Below are 20,512 nucleotides of genomic sequence, written 5' to 3' on the forward strand. Positions count from 1 at the left end.
TCTCCCAGAATAAATGCACATCCATCCACTAGCGATAATATGTGGCATTTTATAAAAACCCCGGATAATCAAACCGAAAAAAAATATTTTTAAAAAGTGGGGGATGGCGGTGTCATTCTTTTCAGCTAAGCTGTAAATTTGGTGCATATGACTGCTTTGGGACGTGTTTGCTGTCCACGGTGAGTTAATGGCGCTTCCGATAGATCAAGGGTGTGTTATTGTTGCCTGTGCAAAGCACCAACAAGGGTTTTCTGTGAGTCATTCAGATTCACGGCGGTGTTATGTTGTCTTGGTTTGATTAGGATTCAAAAAGCAACCGCTTGTTTATTCAAATTTCTTAGGAATACGTCCTCCTGAAATATGGGTTGATTTGCAGCAATTTGGTTTTTGCTGAGATCATGATTTCGGGGAATCTGCCAGTCTTTAACGTTAAGTGTGTTCCTTCTCAGCGAGTCTGCAGAGTCGGACCAGTAGTCATTAAGAGTATAACATCAACATGTCTGCAGGAAAAATGCAGCATGAAGAGAAGAAATTGAGGCCATAGCAAAAGTGATATTAAATATAAATATTCATAGCTTTGGTAGCAATAAAGTAGGGCTGCAATGAATGTTTAATTCCATCATCCACGTATATGTCCTTTTTTTCCAAATTGGATTACTAATTGTTGGGAATATAAAAGTTGTTGGTTTTGTCTGACTAACAGTGTTTCAGCACATTAACACAGTCTTCATTATTCATCAAAAAATCCCTGAAGGAATATCACAGGAATCTGTTTGGGACCCAGTCTTCAGTCAAATGCATGCTGGGAAAAGTAGTGCAGAATATACACCACTTCGCACCTAAGAACGAGCTTATATTCACAGAGGACACGTTGGTTTCCAACCTAGGTTTACAACCCCTTACAATTTACCCCCCCCTAACAGGTTGCCTTGAATAAATCCTCTTGCAGCTGCTCAGATGACCCCAGGGTTGAAGACCATTAAAACCATCTTCTTTAGTCTTATGTGACAAGGTGACTGTCGCACACCTGATCCCCTTTAATTAATTAGGCTACCACTGCGCTGTGTAAACACCACATCGGTATGAAAATAATAATTGTATGACGAGGGGGGGATTTGGGCGCGCTTTCCGTCTCTCTGCTCGTTTTTATGTAAGACGATATTCATGTGGGTGCACTGTGCGGAAACCTACTCACTCGACCAGTGCTCCCACTCGCTCACTCTGCAAACCCAGCATTCAGCGGAGACTCACTCTCACGGCGCGCGAGCCTTTCATTCATCCCGGTGAGGGCTGCTCGCACTTTCTCCCTTCTTCTTCTTCTTCTTCTCTCCCCCCTCCGCTTCTCTCTCCCCCTCCCTCTCGCTGGGTGAGCTCACTTTGTTTTTGTTTTGCTTCTTTCTTTTTTTTTTTTTTTTGCTTGGAGTAGTGGATGATATCAACAGAGCTTCGTTTCTTCTCCGCGATCCTCCAGACTGGAGTCGCTAGAGGACACGCGCATCACGACGGGCAGCAGCGCGAGGGAGTTTCTCTTTTTTTTTTTTCTTCTTCTTTGTTTTTTTTTGGAGGGTACGTAAAATAAAGCATCGGTATTGAAGTCCAGCGTTGCCACGGACGCTCCACCTGACGGCACTATTTTTGACGGATTTTACGGCCCAGGTGCGTTAAAGGGATTAAACGCGCATTTGGCCGATGGTTGTCGGAGAGTCGCCGCTGCCTCTGCGCAAGGTGAGTGATGGGACTCCAGACTGGAAGGGAAATACTGACCGTTGTTAGTGTGTTTCAACAGATGACCTCCCTCATTGGGACGTCTGGGTTTCAAGCAAGACTATACTGAAGGTTATGGCACCTTAAATCACCCAATACCTCTATGGGATTCCTGCTGGGATAGCTCGTGTCGCTGGAGTTTCAAGCAACATGTTCAAACTTTGCTGTATTTAATCTCTGGATAAATCTGAGGCATGGTGTTGATCTACATTTTCAAATAGCATATACTGCCGCATGGTAGTACAGTTGTCCCATCATGCTTCGCCTGGGCTTTTAATAGCACAATTTATCCTAAAAGTAGCACATGGTCGATGCATGCGTTGCTGGATCGTTGCAAGGTGTTGGTCGTGATATGTGTGGCATGAACAGAGTGTAGGGTTGCATGCAACTGATGACTACATCAATTCTGGATATGGTTGATCAACTAATTGTTTGGTCAATAAAGTGTCAGAAAACAGTGACTTAGAGTCCAAGGTGAGGTCCCCAAATGTTTACAGTGACCCAAACATAGTGAAAAGCAGCGGATCCTGAACAGATGAAACCAGAGAATGCCTGGTGTTTCTGCTTAATAAATTACTTAAGTGATTAATCTGTTATCAATACAGCTGCAGATTAATCTTCTGGCAATGGACTATTCCGATAATTTAGCTCCTTTCATTTCAGCTCTGGTGTCGTTTTAGATCAATTCAGAGAAAGTTGTCAGTTTGCTGTAATTCAAATTGGACGCAGCGATTTTTCCTCATGATTCAGAAACTTTTTTCGCCGTGCTGGAAACCCAGACTCTGGCGCACCTACAGTAATGAATTACGTGAAATATGAAAATGAGACACATGTCAGATATATATTGTGGATACGCTCCGATACTCTAGTTTCACTGGCTCCGATCCATCTCATCGAGTGCCCGCTCATTGCAAGGATTTGTCACTTTGGGAAGAATGCGTCAGTCTCACACAGGGCATCTGTGGCAGGATGATACCAGCTTATGGCCTTAACACAGCACTCGCCTGCCTGTCACCAGGGCAAAACACACACACACACACACACACACACACACACACACACACACACACACACACACACACACACACACACACACACACACACACACACACAGTACAGGCTCTCCCCAAATGTCACTCAGACTCAATGAAGTGTCATCACAAACAATTCAATTTATCCTTCAACACAGGACAGTTTATTTACCCAGAGCTTTCTTCTCTGCAGTCTATAGTCTGCCTTTTTGTTTCCACCGAGTTGCACCAGGTACCCCCCCCCCCCCCGGCCCCATGTAGTCAGACCGACTTAGCAGAGCCGAGGCTTCATGCTCTGTTTACATACAGTTATCGATCAGCGTGCACTGACTTCTACGTTACATCAGGTCACTGCAGCAGACAAGGCGGCAGAGTGTCTCAGCGCTCGAGGGGAAAAAGCACCTTGAGCTGATCATTATTTTCACTGTGGGGAATCTGTCAAATCAGTTGTTAATTGTTTCGTCCATAAAATGTCAGATATATTTTTTAAAATGCCCATTCAAAGTCACCAGAGCAATGTCTTCAAATTTTTTTAAAACCAAAAAATGAACTAGAGCTGGATTTGTTGGTTAATGAATTCAAGCAAAAGTTCTAAATAAGCTTCTCAATTAGGAGGATTTGCTTCTTCCCTTCGTCTTGTGTGATCATAAACATCTTTATATTTGAGTTTAGTAAAACACAGAACGACATTTGAATACGGAAGGTTGGGCCTCACGAAATTGTGATTGACATTCTTCCCAAATTCTATGTAAATCAAACAATTAACTGATTATTGATCGCTAATGAAAATTATCTAAATGCAGAAATGTATTACAAAGCAGGACATTGCATTTGGGTTGCTGGACCAGCATTTTTTCTTTGAAAATGGAAAAGTTCCCACTAAATAGATGTCAGTTAGCCTCCTGGGCACTCCCAAGGTGCCCCTGAGCAAGGCACCCACCGGCCCAGCACTGTATAGTAGCTGCTAATACGAGGATGGGTTAAATGCAGAGGCTAACTTCACTGTGTGCATGTGTGACCCGGGATGAGTCCACAAACCTGGAAATTAGTTCTCACGTCTCGTTAACGTTTTGCTCTATGATATAAAATACATCATCAGGCTGACTAGTCCACCTTTACAGCCTGGTTGTGTGTACACACACTCATGCGACTCTGGTATACGTCATTTATACGCTAATCTTAGCTTTTTACTTTTGCCGATTGCATTAACACTAAAATCATAAAAGTGGTGTTCATTTGTGAAGATTAGAATAGTTAGTATGACATATTTTCCTGCAATAATCCAAACTCCAATGTGAAAATCCCATTGGCCTTTTGTTGAGGGAACCAGTCCCATGCGAACTTCTGCCTGCAAAAAAAAAAAGCGTCATCCCTGCAGCACTTCATAACAAACACATAAAAGTATTTACATGTAACTTCACAGCTAATCCGCTAAATGAACATTTTAAGAAGAGCAAAAATGACAAAACAAAAATAAAGTAAGTCAATTTTGTCATGTTCATAATATAGAACATATGCAGTGTGGCCGTTGCCGGCTCTGAGCCATCTATAAGCACAGAAGCCTATTTCATTCTCCCTCTTTCCGTCTCTCATGAGGTGCTGAACTGCATCTGGGGGAGAATCTGATTAACCGACTGGCATAAATTACCAAGTCCTGAAGGAATAAACAGAAAAACGATGTTGTTCTTGCAAAGTGCCCGCTTTCCCTTTATACATACAAATAAAGCACGCGCACACTCCCGCACACACAAATATAGTCACACACACACACACACACACACACACACACACAGTCCGGGAGCAATCATTTAGGCAGTGATGCTCCTGAAAGTGGCTGCTGCTTCTTTGCTTTTTATGATAGGACGTGGACTGATTGAACGTATGAGTTTGTGCACGTCTTTGCTCATAGGTGTGCAAGATCCCCAGTGTCTTTAAGATTGTTAGCACCTCATGTGTAGTGTCTGTGTCTGTTGTGCGTCTACGTTTCCTCCAGAAGTGCTCCATAGCAACAGGCAGCACATCGTCTTCAAATATCTTTTTCCTCACACACTGTCTGCTGTGACCCTTCTGCTTACTGTGTGTATCTGTGTTAATGAATGTGCGTGTGTGTGTCCATGTGCTTGAGTGTGTGGGCCATTTGACCTTTCTTGCTGTACATTCATTGATAGAAGCATATTAGTTCATAAGGAACCGCCCGCTGTGTCCGTCTGCACCATCAAGATATTGACTCCGTCTGTCTCACAGCGGCGTCACTGTGGTGCCAAACTTTCACAAAGAGCTTTTTGTGCTCCCTTTCCTCTCAAACAAAGCAGACAGCGTCAAAATTGTGCAGTACCGATAATGACTTAGCATGCCCTGAACAAGTGGCACTCTATCAATCTTAGACTATTTAGTGTGTCTCTCAGCAGGAAGCAGAAAGACATCCTTAATAAATATCTCAACACGGTTGTTGTGTTACGTTAATATCAGTGTTAGACTAATAACCGGTTGCATATTTCATATCCGGGAATAGCAGACAGAGCTCTTTAGAAATCAATTTTCTTTTGCTCCATCACCATGTTTCGGAAACTGGCCGGCTGCCAGATAGGGAGGGAACGAGGGAAGGAGAGAGGGGGGGATATTGTGGGTGCATTAGTGAATGAGGGAAGAATAATATGCTTATCAGATGTTCATTCTTTTTCCATCTTTGAATTTGTCTGAATAAGTTATTTGCAAAACTTCATAGACCTTCGCACAAACGCACTGAGGAATAGCTGCGGGTTGAAGAGGCGCAGTACAGACGCACTTGATCATAGGTCACAGCTCCCTATTTATATAGGCAGGCTAGGGTGCTGCAAGGTCATGCCCTATTTAATCCATGCCTGTGTGTGTGTGTGTTACACAGCATGCAGTCAAAGCTCATACAGTGCATATCAATAGCATATTCCTTTGTGTGTGTGTGTGTGTGTGTGTGTGTGTGTGTGTGTGTGTGTGTGTGTGTGTGTGTGAGTATGAGTGTGTGTGAGAGATGGAGAGAGATGCACAACATGCAGTCCAAACTCATATAGTACATATCAATTGCATATTCCTTTGTGTGCATGTGTGCTAGTTTGTGCACGTGTAGTGTGTGTGCGTGTGTGTGTGTGTGCCTGCGTGTGTGTGTGTGCGGGAAAGAGATGCACAGCATGTAATCCCAGCTCATACATATATCAATAGCATATTCCTTGGTGTGCATGTGTGTTTGGTCATAATTTACACAGCCCATGAGCACAGTGTGATGGTTATATGCATGCGATCTCTGTAGATGGGGGTAGTGTGTGCATGTGGAGACTGCATAACTCATAGCGAATCACTCACCGCCGTATCGTGAGATCTGCGTCGTGTGTGTGAAGGCTGTTGGTCGCTCTCGCTTTTCCTGGAAATGTCCTGCAGGAGAAAATCAAAAAAGAATGCTACCTTCTCATTTTCAATTCCTTGATCGAAATCATATTTGTATAAAAAATGGAAGCAGGGTTCATGTGGGGGCAGTAGTTTCATTATTGTTCTTATTTGATGGACCCAAGGCTTCATCTGAAGTAGCTCAAAGTTTTAGTTGCTTCTCTTGTCAACATGGACTTTATATCCTTTGTTTGATCATTTGGCAGCTGATTGCCTGATCGATGCCATTGATTGCCCCTTCATTCTTGCGGCTACAGTTTGCTGGAGGCACTGTTCTCTAACAAACGCTCAAGGACCAAGCAAACTCTCCAACCAAAAGCTAAAATCAATCCTTTCAATGTGATAACACTCTTAAAGAACACAAAAAAACCAGCAAACTGGATAAACAAAAATCTCCACATAGTGAAAGTTAAATACAATCAATCTCAAGGCTAACAGTGAGCAGGGCATGAAAACAACAGAAGCAGTCTTTTATCTCTATTGCACTTGCCTTTCTTTACCCTGACCTTGATGTGTTTAATTATTCCGGCACAATTACACAGAAGGTCATGTATACAACAAAAACAAAATCAAAGGTATATTTTTCTAGAAATACTGCATGCAGGGACACATACCTCTTACAAGAGGTGCATTAATAGGCTGTTTTTAACCTTGTTATGGCTTATTATGGGGATCCCTTCACAGGCATGGCAACTTACATTTACTCAAGCAAACATACACACACCCTGACAGACACTTAAGACAACGCAGAGGAAATAGTTGCCCTGTGATTGACAGTTGATCCTACGAGGATATTTGTGTATGTCCCCTCAGGAGGAGAATACATCATTAATTCTCAGCCGCGTTTTGAAACTATTTATACACCCGCTCTATAGTCAGACCACCACAATCACCACGTAATATCCGTATTGGTGACGCCTTTGGATTCAACAGACCAATGAGCTTATTTTTCTAATTACTAAGAGGGAAAGTGCCTTGTTGCTAATTAGTTTGCGAGTATTTGCAGTCATATCAGTTCAGTAACAGAGTCAAAGACAAAGGGAGAGAGAGAGGACCGAGAGATCTGGGGCGAGGAAAGTCATTACGAAGCATTATTTGGCTTTTGTCCCTTCAGTTGTTCCTCTTAATGCAATTCTGTGCTCAATTTGTTTTACACTACTTATTTTTCTTTTCCAATATCTTTTTGAGTTTGTTATTTGTACGTCTCACTCCGGCTCAGTCTCTTAGGAAAAGCACGTCTTTTGTGCCGAGGTGCATGTTGCCTCATGGGAAATCTGTTTGCTACCTTCAATCCACTTATTAGTAGAACGCATTTTTGTACTTGAAAGTGGAGTTTATTATTGCTCACGTGTGAGTTTTTGGTTAGTTTAGGGGAAAACACATTTGAAAATATTGAATTATAATATTATACTCAGGTGCTCAGATCCCAGTTTCACTCTCTGCTACCAAAGGCAATGTGCGTATAACTGTGTGTATTATACCGAGATGACCGCATGCTGCCACAGCCCAAATATATATACAGCGAGTGCTTTGGGCTTCGTGCAATACCATGTCCAATGACCGTCTTTATATCCATTGCACCATTTTCTCAGTGCAGTCTCATACTACTTGGTGTTTGCACTAAACATCCAAATTCAATACCAAGACATTGTTTAGTTTATAATTGCTCTACCGATTTCAAGGGGAAAATATGGAGATGAGAACTCTGCCTGGAAAGTTCCTCCAACAGAAGAAGAACATTTGGACAGAATGTATAAAAACAATGCAATTAGTTGCTAATGAAACAGATAAACCCCAACAGTTTTGTTGCCATTCAGCATAGCACCCCCCCATATGTTACAGTAACATAACTACCCCCATTCAAACTTCAGGCTGCCTTTGTCTCCCCCCATTAACTCAGTTACTCCACACACACACACACACACACAACACAAGAGAGAGAGAGAGAGAGAGAGAGAGAGAGACACAGGGAGGCAGAGATGTGCTCGGTTAAACAGGGGCAAACTTAACTTTGCCTGGGATAATAGTCTTCATTCACCCTCTAATGAATCCATATTGTGGCCTAAAGCAGTAGATATTAATACCATTAACAAGTAATGGCCCAGAGAGAGATTTACAGAGATAAAAGATACCACCGAAGTCATCTAATGAATAAAAAGGTCTAATCCAGACAGCGAGGTTAGAAAGTGTATCAGAGAAATGCTCAAATGAGCTGAAAGGAGTTGACTTTGCTTCACTAACTGCTTTGCTATAGAGATCACTGGTGGGGGACTTTCTGTTCAGGGTTATACATCTACTGATGAAGAAATGGTATTCACAGTTAACTCACCAAGGGATCAAGAAGAAGTAGAACTCGTGTCAAGTTGATCTGGAACATTTTGTTTTATTTGTTGTGCGATTTCACTGCAATGTGTTCATTAAATATGACCCATGAACCAAAGAAGTGGCGTCTAGTCTACAGCCGTGCTAACGACTCTGTAAATGTATTGCATTTTGCTAAATGCTAACATGCTCACAAGGATATCCCCAACATTGTGACATTTAGCAGATCAACCATGTTCACATTTTTTGGCATGCTAGCATTTGCTGAGCACAAAGTATAGCTGAGGCTGAATTTCAAAGTGGATACCTCGCTTGTTTTTTTATCTTTATTTATCCTCTTTTGCAAGGGAGAGCCGAGTGCATACACACCCATCTCAAATATTACAGAACATATTTGCAAGTATATCCCTAAGAGGAATGAGCGTGTCTAACGTAGCTCATCTGCTTCTCTTTTGCAAGACTAGAGAAGTCGAGCCGAGCCTCATCATCCCTTATGAATAGCCGCTGCCCTCATGGCCACGTTTCCACCAATGGGAGAGGAAAGGTGTAGAAGAGATGGAGTAGGGAGGCAGAAAGATGAGGATGTGAATATGTTTTTTTTAGTTTCAATATCAAGATGCTCCATAATGCTAAAAAAAAAGTGGAATTTAGGGCACAAGCAGTGAGCGAAGGGAGAGAAAGAGTCATAAGAACACAGACACACTGACTCAGGGGAACGAGAGCTTGGTCAGAGCCTGACCTTGGTCAGGTCACACTCTCTGAGACACACTTTCTGAGACACACTCTGTTTTTTCCCACGAGAGTCTCCCCTCTTGGTTGTGACTATGCTGAAATAAACAATGAGAGTACAGACTGCAACCCTAATCACATATTTGTCACCCATTTTGGATCTTTTGCTTTTAGCTCTAAGCTGTATTTTCCAAAAGCAAAAGACTTGTGTGTGTTTGTACCCTGGCTGTATTTGAGGGTTTTTTTCATGTTTGCAGTTTGGAGCATTGAGGAGGAAAAGTACAAAGCGAGCTCCTGCAGTGCAAACAGAATGAGTGTGAATTTGGATTCAAACTCGGGCTCTGGCTCCTTTGAAGCGTTATTCCTCCAGTCTAGCACCTTTGATTGCTACTGTACAAAAAAAAGGTGTGTGTGGGGGGGGGGGGGGTGTGCAGGGGAAAAAAATGTTGAAGAAATTGTAATGTGTAACATCAAAGTTGACCAGGCAGAGAGCCTTTGCGATAAAGTCTTCCATATTATTAACCCTGCAACCCTTTCTTTTGTTAAACCCGCTAGTGACTCATTAGACAGATCATTGGCTCAAAAGCTAATGTCAATAATTTATAGTTGATAGCATAATTTAACTTTCAAATGGGAAAGGAACTGTTTTATATATTATTGTATTATATTATACATGTGCACGGAGAGAGGGGAACAGAACATCCAAAAATGGAGAGATCGAGGGAAATAAAAAGGGTCATTTCAGTATTTTTCAACCTGCGCCCTATTTTCCCATGTTTTCATAACAGATTTTAAGAAATGGGTCCAGTATTGAGTGAAACCGCCGCAGTTGGGCTGCAACATAATCACACCAGTTAATTCTGCACCATCTATTTACATTCACTAAAAAGTATTTTGCCACTGACAGGCTCATATTATAAAGAACCCTGCATATGCTTTTCATTTCACAGTTGCTTATCGCTATGTACAAAGACTTTCATTGTCATGACTGAATTCAACTACCGTTCCTGATCCTGATTAAGGGTGAAAATACCAAAGTTACCCATCATAGGAGGCCCTGCTGCCCCAACAACCTGCTGTTCTCTCTCTTTTTATCCCTCAGTCTCTCTAGCCTAGTTCACATTACACCAGTATACCTGCAGAAGCACAGTCCGTCTGGACGCGGGTTGGGTCCCAGTTGGACCAGGTATGGAGTGTGGACTGGTAGCTGGAGAGGTGCCCTTGAGCAAGGCACCGAACCCCGAACAGCTCGGGGCAGCTGTTAAGGGAAGAACGGAATGAAACAATGATAGTCAAGGGGACAAATGTATTTTCAGCTTAGAGCTAAGAGTGTCTATGAAGTTCCCTGTTAAACTGTATCTCTGTCAGTTCAAGGGGGGCTCTCATTTAGTACAATGCTATCTAGTTGCAAGCAATACTACAAACTAATTAATATTCTACGCCCAGGCGACAGAAAACAGTCCAAGTGGTTGCATTTATTCACAGAGAAGAAAGAGCCACATCTAATTCAATGCCAGCTTTTTAATGAATGGTTGGCTAGGGGCAGAGATTTGAGGGAAGGCTCAGAGTTCACATCCATGTTAAATACTTGTGGTCTTGAAGGAGAGATCCCATCGAGGTTCATTCTGTCTGCAGGCGCCTCAAGGTTTTCATGTATTCGGAAAGATTCATCTAGGTTTTGCAATGCTGATTTTAATTGGGTTTTCTTTTTTAATTTGAAATTGCCGTTTGTGTATCATTTTCAACAATTTCCTCTGTCCATCAAAATTCAGTAAAATATTTGTGAGTAGTATATCTTTTTTTCCATCAGACCTGTGTGGTTGTAGTTTCATTTGATTTGATTGATTTTATTAGTTAATGAAATAAGGATCATTATTTCAGAAACTGCGCTGGCTGGTTGGCATCAGCTGTGGCTAAAAAAAAATCCAATTACATTCATGAAGGTGTAGAACGTGGCCAATAGAACATGACACGCCAAGACCCCCTCCCCCGCCACAACCTATATCGTGTCCTAGCTACATTTTTGGTATTGTTGATCAAATTTAATAACCATATACGTTAAAATCTCCCAGCAGAATCCTAACATCCCCGATCGTTGACACTCAATGCACATTATTCTTTCTTTACGAAGGCGACCCCCGGCCCTTGAAACGGCACAGCGGAGCTCTGCTCGGCAGGATTAGACAGGATGCCAGTTATTGTTAAAAGCTTGGTTTGCGTACTTGATCCCCCTGAGTGAGTAATACACGGCCCAACAATAGTGATCCATTGATGATGATATACTGCATTATGTGGGGAAGTTGTACGCCGGTCGTGAGAGTTCCTTCAAAGACCACAGCCTTTTCTGCCAAATCTTACTGTGTGCCAAAAATAGGATACTAATTATACTGTAACTTTAGAACGCTGAACAAAGAAGGAACCGAAAGATGAACTGAATTTGAACCGTCGCCAATGCTAAATATAACACATCTATATGTGACTCATGGCAGTTTAGAAATTGCTGGTAATTAGTTTCTTATAAAACATAACATGATCTGATATGAATGAAACGTCTTTTCCATTAAGACCCATGTAACATGATGACAACACGTCCAGTGCACCAATTATCCTCCTCCCCTCCTCCCCCTCGAGTTGTTCCTCTCTCTTTACCCCTTTCATTATTTTCCCCCCACTATCAGTCTCTCCATCTTTTCGCTTCGTTGGGCCTGGCATTCTATTAATCTCACCAACAGATTGCCTCCATTAATTAGTCTTCATCTCCCATCTTGCATGTAATAATCAAAAGGTAATAGAGATATTAGGACGATAAGGATATTTCTGCAGTCAATCACTTTAAATTAGCCTGAAGATTAAAAGATGGAGTAGACTTCTGCTTGGCTGACGTCCAGACAGACGAGGTCTTTTTCTTGCCACGGAAATCTGGGAGGACGCAAACTCTGCAGCAAATCTAAAGTGTCAGTTTGCAAAATAGATACGTTCTGTCGCGTCTCACAGGACACCTCACACAGCGAAGGTAATAATGCTTCCATGCCTCTAGACAAAACAAGTTTCCGACTGACATTTTAGACAGATTGTGATCCCTTTCCTGTTCGGGAACACACGTTAACGGTATGAATTAATTTGCTGCCCTAATTCAAATGTATCTGCATTGCCATTTCATTTGAATGCGTGGGGGTTGTATTGTGCTGTAGGTTCAACGAGATCATTGTTAGTGTCTGTACAGCATGTCTGTGGTTAATTGGAAGGTCCAGGGTGAACTTAACAGACAAGGAGAACAGAGAGGGGTAATTACCAGTTGTGTGTGTGTGTGTGTTGAGTCGCTGTATTGGCTAAAAGGTAATTACACACTAGACTTGAAATAAATAACACCTACCAATTCCTGTCAATGACATTTCCCTGCTGACAGCAGATTTTGTCTGATCTCATCACTAACGTGGCGACTCTCAGGCTGCCGGACAAAAAGACCCTATTCTTTCAAAGTTACTGCAGCTGACCTCTGCAGCATTCGCGTATCTCGCTCTATAAAACACTCCGTTGCTGCAAGCAAGCCTGTCCCGCACCTCCTTTGGGCAAGGGGCTCATCCAGTTTAATGGTTGATGTTCCTGGACCATTCCCAACAGACCCGTTACTCACCCTAACCCTGTCAGAGCCGTGCCTAGAGGGCACACATAATGAAGAGAATAGAAAATTGAACACAAGACCACAGAGTGCATCATTAAACCATTTTCTATTATGGTACCCAGTAGAAAAGTGAAAGAAAACACTGCTGCCAGGTTGTTAAGAAGCCAGAGCCCCGGTTCCCAGTAGGATACGCAGGTCTCTATGGATTTACTGGTTCTAGCACCGACAAGGTTTAAGACACCGTTTCTCATTGGGGAATCTTGCTTGAGACCTTTTTACAACTTACTTCAGAGACTGTAATCCTCGCCACAGTTGCTACTGGCTATACGGTTCTTCTTCACAGCATTATATTTCCTGCAAGTGTTCAGAATTGAATTCAAAAGGAAGAGAATGGTAGTCCTTGATCAGTTTTTCTTAGCTTGCAAAAATGAATGTCAAAATTTGTGTATAGGTTGGCATTGGATTTTTACAAGCGCTCAGCACAAAATCTGTTGGAAAGTTGTGGGTGGAGCTGCAGATTAGAGTTGAGTGAAGACTGTATGTGGAGATGAAGGAAAAGGCAAAACGTGACTTATTTTTGATTACGCCTTTTTTTTTCTTTTCACTTAAATGCCAACAAATGAGAGATTCAACCCAACACAATTCATAAAAACCTCACAAGATAATCATCTTATAACATGGCCAGAAAGCTCCAAACCAAGTTTCTCAAACGTTTCAATGGTCCTGCACTTCTTTGTTTAATATGTATCTCTGTTACCGTTAATCTAATTTTGATTGATTAATGCTATCAGTTAAACAGTTAAAATTATCGGCTGAAATTCTTTTTTTTTTTTAAGTAAACGGAAAGATCTGAGAGGAGAATAACCACCTTAAAAAGTCAGTCCACCTTAAGTTAGTCAAAGCCTTGTTGCTGCTAACTTCGGGCAAACAACCTTCACATTAATCAGCAGATGCCAAACAAGAGTCAGGAAGTTGGCTTGGGTCTTGAGGAGTTGAAGCATTTTCACAACTATGACGCTACTGCTGACTTCACACTGATCGTCTCACGCACGCTTTCTCTAACGCAAAGCACGCAACAATGTAACTAACTCTTCCGTATGGGTGAACTGGGGTCTAACGGGGCGTACCCACCAAACGCGATGAAACTTCATCGCGCGACAAGATTACATGTAAAGTCAATGCAAAGACGCGATTAGACGCTTCATCGCGCCGGGCGACGCGATGGACGCGATAGCGCGGCGCGATGGACGCGAAAAATCGCTTCATCGCTTCATCGCGCCATCGCTTCATCGCGCCATCGCTCGAGTTGAAATAATTGAACTTTTGCGGCGAATTCGCGTGAAGACGCGCCGCGACAGCCTATCAGCGTTGAGATCGTCACCGACGTGCTGACGTACGGACGTCCTGGTGTTCCCTCGCTTTTTGCCACAATATTTATATATTATATTATATTATATATTGCCCATAATCAAAGTTGGGGGGCGCACGCACGCGCACGCACACACACACACACACACACACATACATACATATCAATCCCAGCTCTTTCACACACAGAGATCTTTTTTTTTGCGATTGTTTATCACTGGGGCTTATGGCCAGCTATGAAGCACCAGTTCTGGGCAGAGCAGCAGCTAAACCTCCCGGTCCTGTACCCTGGTTAGCAGGTCTTCAAACTGGGCAACAGTCAGCCTGAAGTACCGCTGGAACCGGCCGTCGTCCAGGCGCAGCTCCTGCAGGAGACGGTGGAACTCGGCGAGCTCACGCCGCCTCCGTAGGGTAGCATGCACCCAGAACCGACGTCGGCGCCTAGCCCGCAGACGAAGCTGGGAACTTCTCCAGAGTAGATACAGTGCAGCGATGGTGGTTATCTCAGCCATGATCGACGAGAGAATGAAATGGCGGAAGAAATGTTGTTGTTTGGGCGAGCTCGACGCGATGACGCGATGCCGCGATGAGGCGTTTTTTGGCATTTTTTGGACCGGCGTCAAAACTGGAGCGTCTAGCGCGACGCGATTTCATTTGTCGCGCGTTTCAATCGCGTTCATCGCGTTTGGTGGGTACGCTCCGTAAGTGGGTCTTGCTTTGCACTTACAATGCAGCCGGCGATAAATGATGGATTCAACCTGTGTGCAACGGTTTATTGGTAGCTTTTTGCTCAGCACCCTTGCATGCAAGGCACTAATGTCATCGCTTAGCCATTAATGAGGGTCATGAATATACAGTACATTGTTACAATGAGTACATTTATTTATTTACATTTTAAACTTGTTGTTTCCATGCACGTTTCTAAATGATTCCAAACATACGTTGGTGCACACATATCTAAAGCGAGAGCAAAAGTTTATTGCTAAGTAAAATGCACTTACTCAAGCCAGCGCCTCAGGCCAATGACTGGAGCCAAAATCATCCATGAGAGGATGTTCTGACAGAGAGGATCAACATATATTTGGACTGAACTGTCATGATGAATCCGTCATACTGAAGGAAAACTATTTCTAAATTGAGATGACATACACGCATGCTCATGCACCTCAAACACGCACTGTAAGGTTCACTGACGATTTTTATTCCGTGCTGCTTTTTAATCATATTCATATTTGCGTATGTGTGGCCGTGTGTGTGTGTTTGTGTAGTCTCAGATGAAGATGAAGTCTGCAGGCGTCGTGGATGGAGGCTTGTTCACAGAGAGCTATTGTAACATCTGCAATGCCCAGCTCATCTCCGAGTCCCAGCGCACCGCTCACTACGAGGTGAGTCCGTCTCTGCTCACAGAGGAATGTTAAAAAACGAAGAAAAAAATAATAATGTTGCTGCGGATTTCCTGCACCACACATTCCATCTCAGCCCCATTTGTACCAATTTGTGCTTGTGCCGTTCTAAGCAGCGTGCATCCATTATACATAGACTTAATGCAGCATGGTAATGCACAAACAAACACACACACACTTTTTGGGAATTTTAATGTAGTTCACCTCACAGCAGACTCCCTAAGAGTAATTTCATAAATGGCCATCCAATAATCAAGCCCTGTGCATTATTTAACAAAGGCGTGCGTGTCTGCACGCATATGCATGTGCGTGCATTTGCTGCATTGAGGTCGTCCTTTATTACGAGACAGAATTGGGGATTAAAAGGCAGACTAATGAGGACAAGACCCTTATCTGGAGAGAATTAAGCGAAGACCACGACCATGTGCATTTGTCTGTATGCAGGTCTACAAACTGAGCCAAGTCTGATAGAAACACACGGCCTTGAGTTGTGCAGAGAAATGGGTCTTAATAAAAAGATCTCTGTAGAGGTCAGTAAATCAGGCAGACAGGGCAAGAACTCATTCGAAGGCAGGGAGTTTTTTGTGTGTTCGTTTCAATGAGGACAGAAAGCAAGCGATGGCAGTTCCACTTGTATAGCACATTTCATCCACAGGGTAACAAAGTGTTTTACATAAGACAGAGAAAACAACAACAGGCTAAATAAAGGAGTACTATCACGGGGGATAAATTATTGAGGAGTCCTGGGTTCTGGAGTAAGTCCCCAGCCCAGACTTTGGCAGCAATGCACCTGAAGCTCTTTGATAACTCGCCCAAAACACCGGAAGGATAACTTGTGCACTTCGGCAGTTCAGTTTAGTTTGTAGTTGCTAGCGAACGCTTACCGCTGACGGTTGTTTGTTTAACTCCCCCCCCACCCGTCTCCTCCAACGTGACTTAAAACAGAGGCCGGAGAGAGACATGCACTGTCCATTAGAGTACGGTGCACACTGAGGTTCAGTGCAGGGTAACCATGGTGACACATGGTCCCGCTTTTAGCCCATATCCCAGAGCCATCAACTGCATGACCATTTATACACCTATAAACACAAGGATACACTCAGCCAGACTAACACGCACTCGCACATGCACTGACAAAATGAAGTAAAGGAGTCTGACATGTGAGGAGGCATGTGAGGTAGACGGAGCGTGTGTGTGTGTGTGTGTGTGTGTGTGCGTGTGTGTGCGTGTGTGTGAGTGTCTGTGTGTGTGTGTGTGTGTGTGCGTGTGTGTGTGTGTGTGCGTGTGTGTGCGTGTGTGTGAGTGTCTGTGTGTGTGTGTGTGCGTGCTGGCGGGGGGGCTTTCTTGTCCCGGGGGCAGAGGATCCAATCTAAGCACTGGAGCAGCAAGTACAGTGTCTTGTCAGCCATGACATACACTTAAAAACGTCAATTTTTGTCAACAAAACATAATTCCACCAATCACACGATTTGGTGGAAACAGGGATGAAGCCATCTTAAGACATTTGACACATTTAATCAGGTCCATCTCCAAGTTTTAACCTTTTTTTTCCCCACCCTTCACGCTTTTCTCACTCAAAATCACAATGATGCGTATTTGACTGCATACATGGCGGTAACAGTGTCAACACCACAGGCTTCCGGGAAATTGCACCAGCAGTGAAATTTATAGATAATAATAACTTTTATAAGGTATAAAGATGTGAAGGTCACAGAGCATCCATATAAGAAAAAGACGTATAAAGCAAGACAGCCGTTTCAACCTCACACACAAACACACAGAGCCATCTCCAGTCACACAAACACACTAATCTTTACTTTGCCATATGCGGAGCAATTTTTAGTGTTCTGCATTAAAGTGACGGCGTGCAGCTTCAAAGACAGCTCACTGTCCTTTCATACGAACACTACTGTATATTTCTGCTTGTTACAGCTTATAGATTTTGTGGCAGAGGCAAACAAAAACACCCACAGACAGGTGGAGCAAAAAATACAACAATAATAAATGAGAAAGCAGCACAAACACCCATCGAGAGTACAGACACGTACTTGAGCAATCATCTTACCGAGAGCTTCTTATATCATGCCGACACATTTCAATCTATTATCTGTATTATTATCTTTAACAGTATAAATTATTCCACAAAAAAATCTCTTGCCGTTATTTTTTTAAAGACATTAGGATATCAAGTTTCAATTTTCCCGTAATTTGAGCTTTCCTGTTCACACTTAAAAGTGCCAGTGTGTGTGTGTGTGTGGTTGGAGTAAAGAGTCCTTACATATAACTTCCCCCTTTGTCCTAACATCTTACTCAGGATGCCCGAAAAGCTGAGGCTGGCCGGCACTACTAGTCAACTAGCCGGGGGGCAAAATGTCTGCTAGCATCATGGGCTGAAACAGAGATAAAGGCTCTGAGGGTGCAGCTAGGATGGAGTGACAGTCATTGATTTTTTTTTTCTCCCACTAGGCTGACTTGTTAAAATCAAACTCAGTTCCCCGGCTGACGCTCCCTCCTTCTCTTTCTGTCCCTCTCAGAGTAAGAAACATGCCAACAAGGTGCGCCTGTTCTACATGCTTCACCCTGAAGACGGAGGACCGCCTTCCAAGAGGCTGCGACCCGATAACCCAGTATGCTCCCACTGAGTGTGTTTCTGTGTCTGTGTTGCATAACGTCTTTACATTCTCACTCCATTCTAACTCCATTCTCACTGTTTTAAGATTCAAACAATGAGCTTAATGACTCAAAATCAACACGTTTTTTTTTTGTGATGATGTTTGTGGAAGACAATTGTTCGCACACTGGAATGTGTGAAATTGGAGCAGGTTTTCTGGGTCGACCTGCCTCAGTCTAATCCTGTCCTGGTCCAGTCCACTCTGAGGCTAGGCCATTTCAGCCACATGCTCATGGGGATATTTGTTTGATCTGTTGTGTGCAGTTGTACGCTAGTTTCCCCAAGAGAGGTTATGCCTTTGCTTTGGGGTTTCTGGCAAGATTTAGTGGAGGCGGACGCCAGCAAGCAGCTCTATATCGGACTATTGCAGGCTATGGCTAGGGAGGTCAGTGCATCACTGACGTTTGTGTGTCCGTCTCTGTGCATGTGCTGTAGGTGGGCCATTGTGTCTGTATATTTCCGGGGACTCGATTCTGCAATTATAGCGAATGCTGAGGTTGCATTTGCACCCAGAATGAATTGTTAGGCTTCTTGCATGAAGTACAAGTGCCATTTAGTGGTCGATTAACATTTTGACTTTGTATTTGTGGGTCTTTGTGTGTGTGTGTGTGTGTGTGTGTGTGTGTGTGTGTGTTTGTCCGAAAAAAGAAATGTGAACGTAATAGACTATTGTGAAGAGGGAGCTTTACTAGAGTACGTTGTGTGCCCCGTTTATCCGGCAAGCCTGTAAGTCCTACATGCCATGATTCACACATACACAGACAGAATACATACAGGATCCACTTTGAGGACCCAGCTGGTGGAAAAATAAAGCTTATCAAACTAACTCGCAAATCTAGCAGTGCCAGAGAGAGCGAGAGAGAGGGAGAGAGAGAAAGGGAGAGAAGGAGGGGTACTGCCAAAGCCAAGACCCTGAGCCGGAGTGCAGGTCCAATTATCTCTGTACGGCAATGATCCAGTCCTCCACTTAGATAAAATTCAAAATAAAAACTCGGAAAGTAAAATGTCTACAAACTGAGCTATGCAGAGTTTAAACTTGACAAATAATGTTTGCAGCTCAAAACAATATTTTCAAAAGGAAACAGATTAAAGTTGCTTTTCAATGTTTAAAGTTATTTAAGTTTTTCATCAAATCCAAGACTAAAGCATAATGACAGATCTGGTTTAGTGGTTTCAAATATTAGAAGCCAGAACCACCAAGCGAGGTAGGAGCTCTCCATTTTGGTCACACCTTTGCAGATCAAAAACGAGCATGCAGCAGACTGATGTTCCTTGTTGCTATGTGTTACTTTGGTCTTTTTATGTCTTACCAACCAGAAATCCCTGGTGTCCATGGATGGGTTTGTTTCCTTACAGTCATATTAAGTGAGCCATTCTAGAAGATCCTGTCATAAACCTTTTTATCCACAGCAAAAATAAGCTCAATCCTGAATTGTAAGAAATGAAGGGCCAGGTTGAAAATAAATAAAATAATTAGTTCGTATGACATGTGACAAGCCGGTTGTCGGAGAGAGGAGAGGAAATTGCTTACATGTGCAAAATAATTTTGACAGTCTCTCCAAAGAGGCATTAATAGTGAAGGCATGTTGTACACATCAATAAAAAAAACCAATACTTGTATAAAGAATAACAAAGAGAGCTTGAGAGAGAGGTTCAAACATGATTACATTATCATCACCGCACGCTGGCCTGACTTCGATATAATATAAAAACACCTCGATACTGAAACAATAACATGGAAAAATAATCTAAAATGTGAGGAAAAGAAATGGAACCTAAAATGTTTTCAAATTAATAAAAATGTAAAAAATATTAAATGAAAATCTATTAATTAAAAGCAGTAATCTGATTTCATCTATACTTGAGTTTATATGATTTCTTTGATAGTTACCTTCATATTTGCAACCAGATATCACATTAAACAGGATATAATAAGTCTTGTAAAACAGCGCCCCCACCTGCGCATCGGTAACAGTTCAGGTGGAGTGTGGTAGTGCAGCATGGAGATGGCAAGAGGCTTCCAAGCCAAAAACACACATTATTATAATAAATTCAGACAAAATCCTATGAAGTTCATGAGGGAAATCTCCTAAAAATCAGAAAGACACCATGGTAACTGCAGAAAACGCTATGTTGTGTCACTGTGGGATTGCTTTTCCTTTCATTCCACTTCACATAACCGAGA

The 20,512-nt window shown here is 42.7% G+C and overlaps 1 protein-coding gene across 1 annotated transcript in view; it reads left to right on the forward strand.

The window, feature by feature from the left end:
- The first annotated feature begins 1,112 nt into the window (after positions 1-1,112).
- Positions 1,113-20,512, forward strand: part of LOC311020579 (zinc finger matrin-type protein 4) — a 47,152-nt gene continuing 27,752 nt past the window's right edge. Inside the window, exons 1-3 of the mRNA XM_084020689.1 lie at positions 1,113-1,725; positions 15,522-15,638; positions 18,191-18,283. Of these exons, the coding sequence (XP_083876815.1) occupies positions 1,690-1,725; positions 15,522-15,638; positions 18,191-18,283 (246 nt within the window). The 5' untranslated portion in view covers positions 1,113-1,689. The remainder of the gene's footprint in view (positions 1,726-15,521; positions 15,639-18,190; positions 18,284-20,512) is intronic.

This window comes from Eutrigla gurnardus (genome assembly GCF_963514095.1).
Source record: "Eutrigla gurnardus genome assembly, chromosome: 11".
In the NCBI taxonomy this organism is placed as follows: Eukaryota; Metazoa; Chordata; class Actinopteri; order Perciformes; family Triglidae; genus Eutrigla; species Eutrigla gurnardus.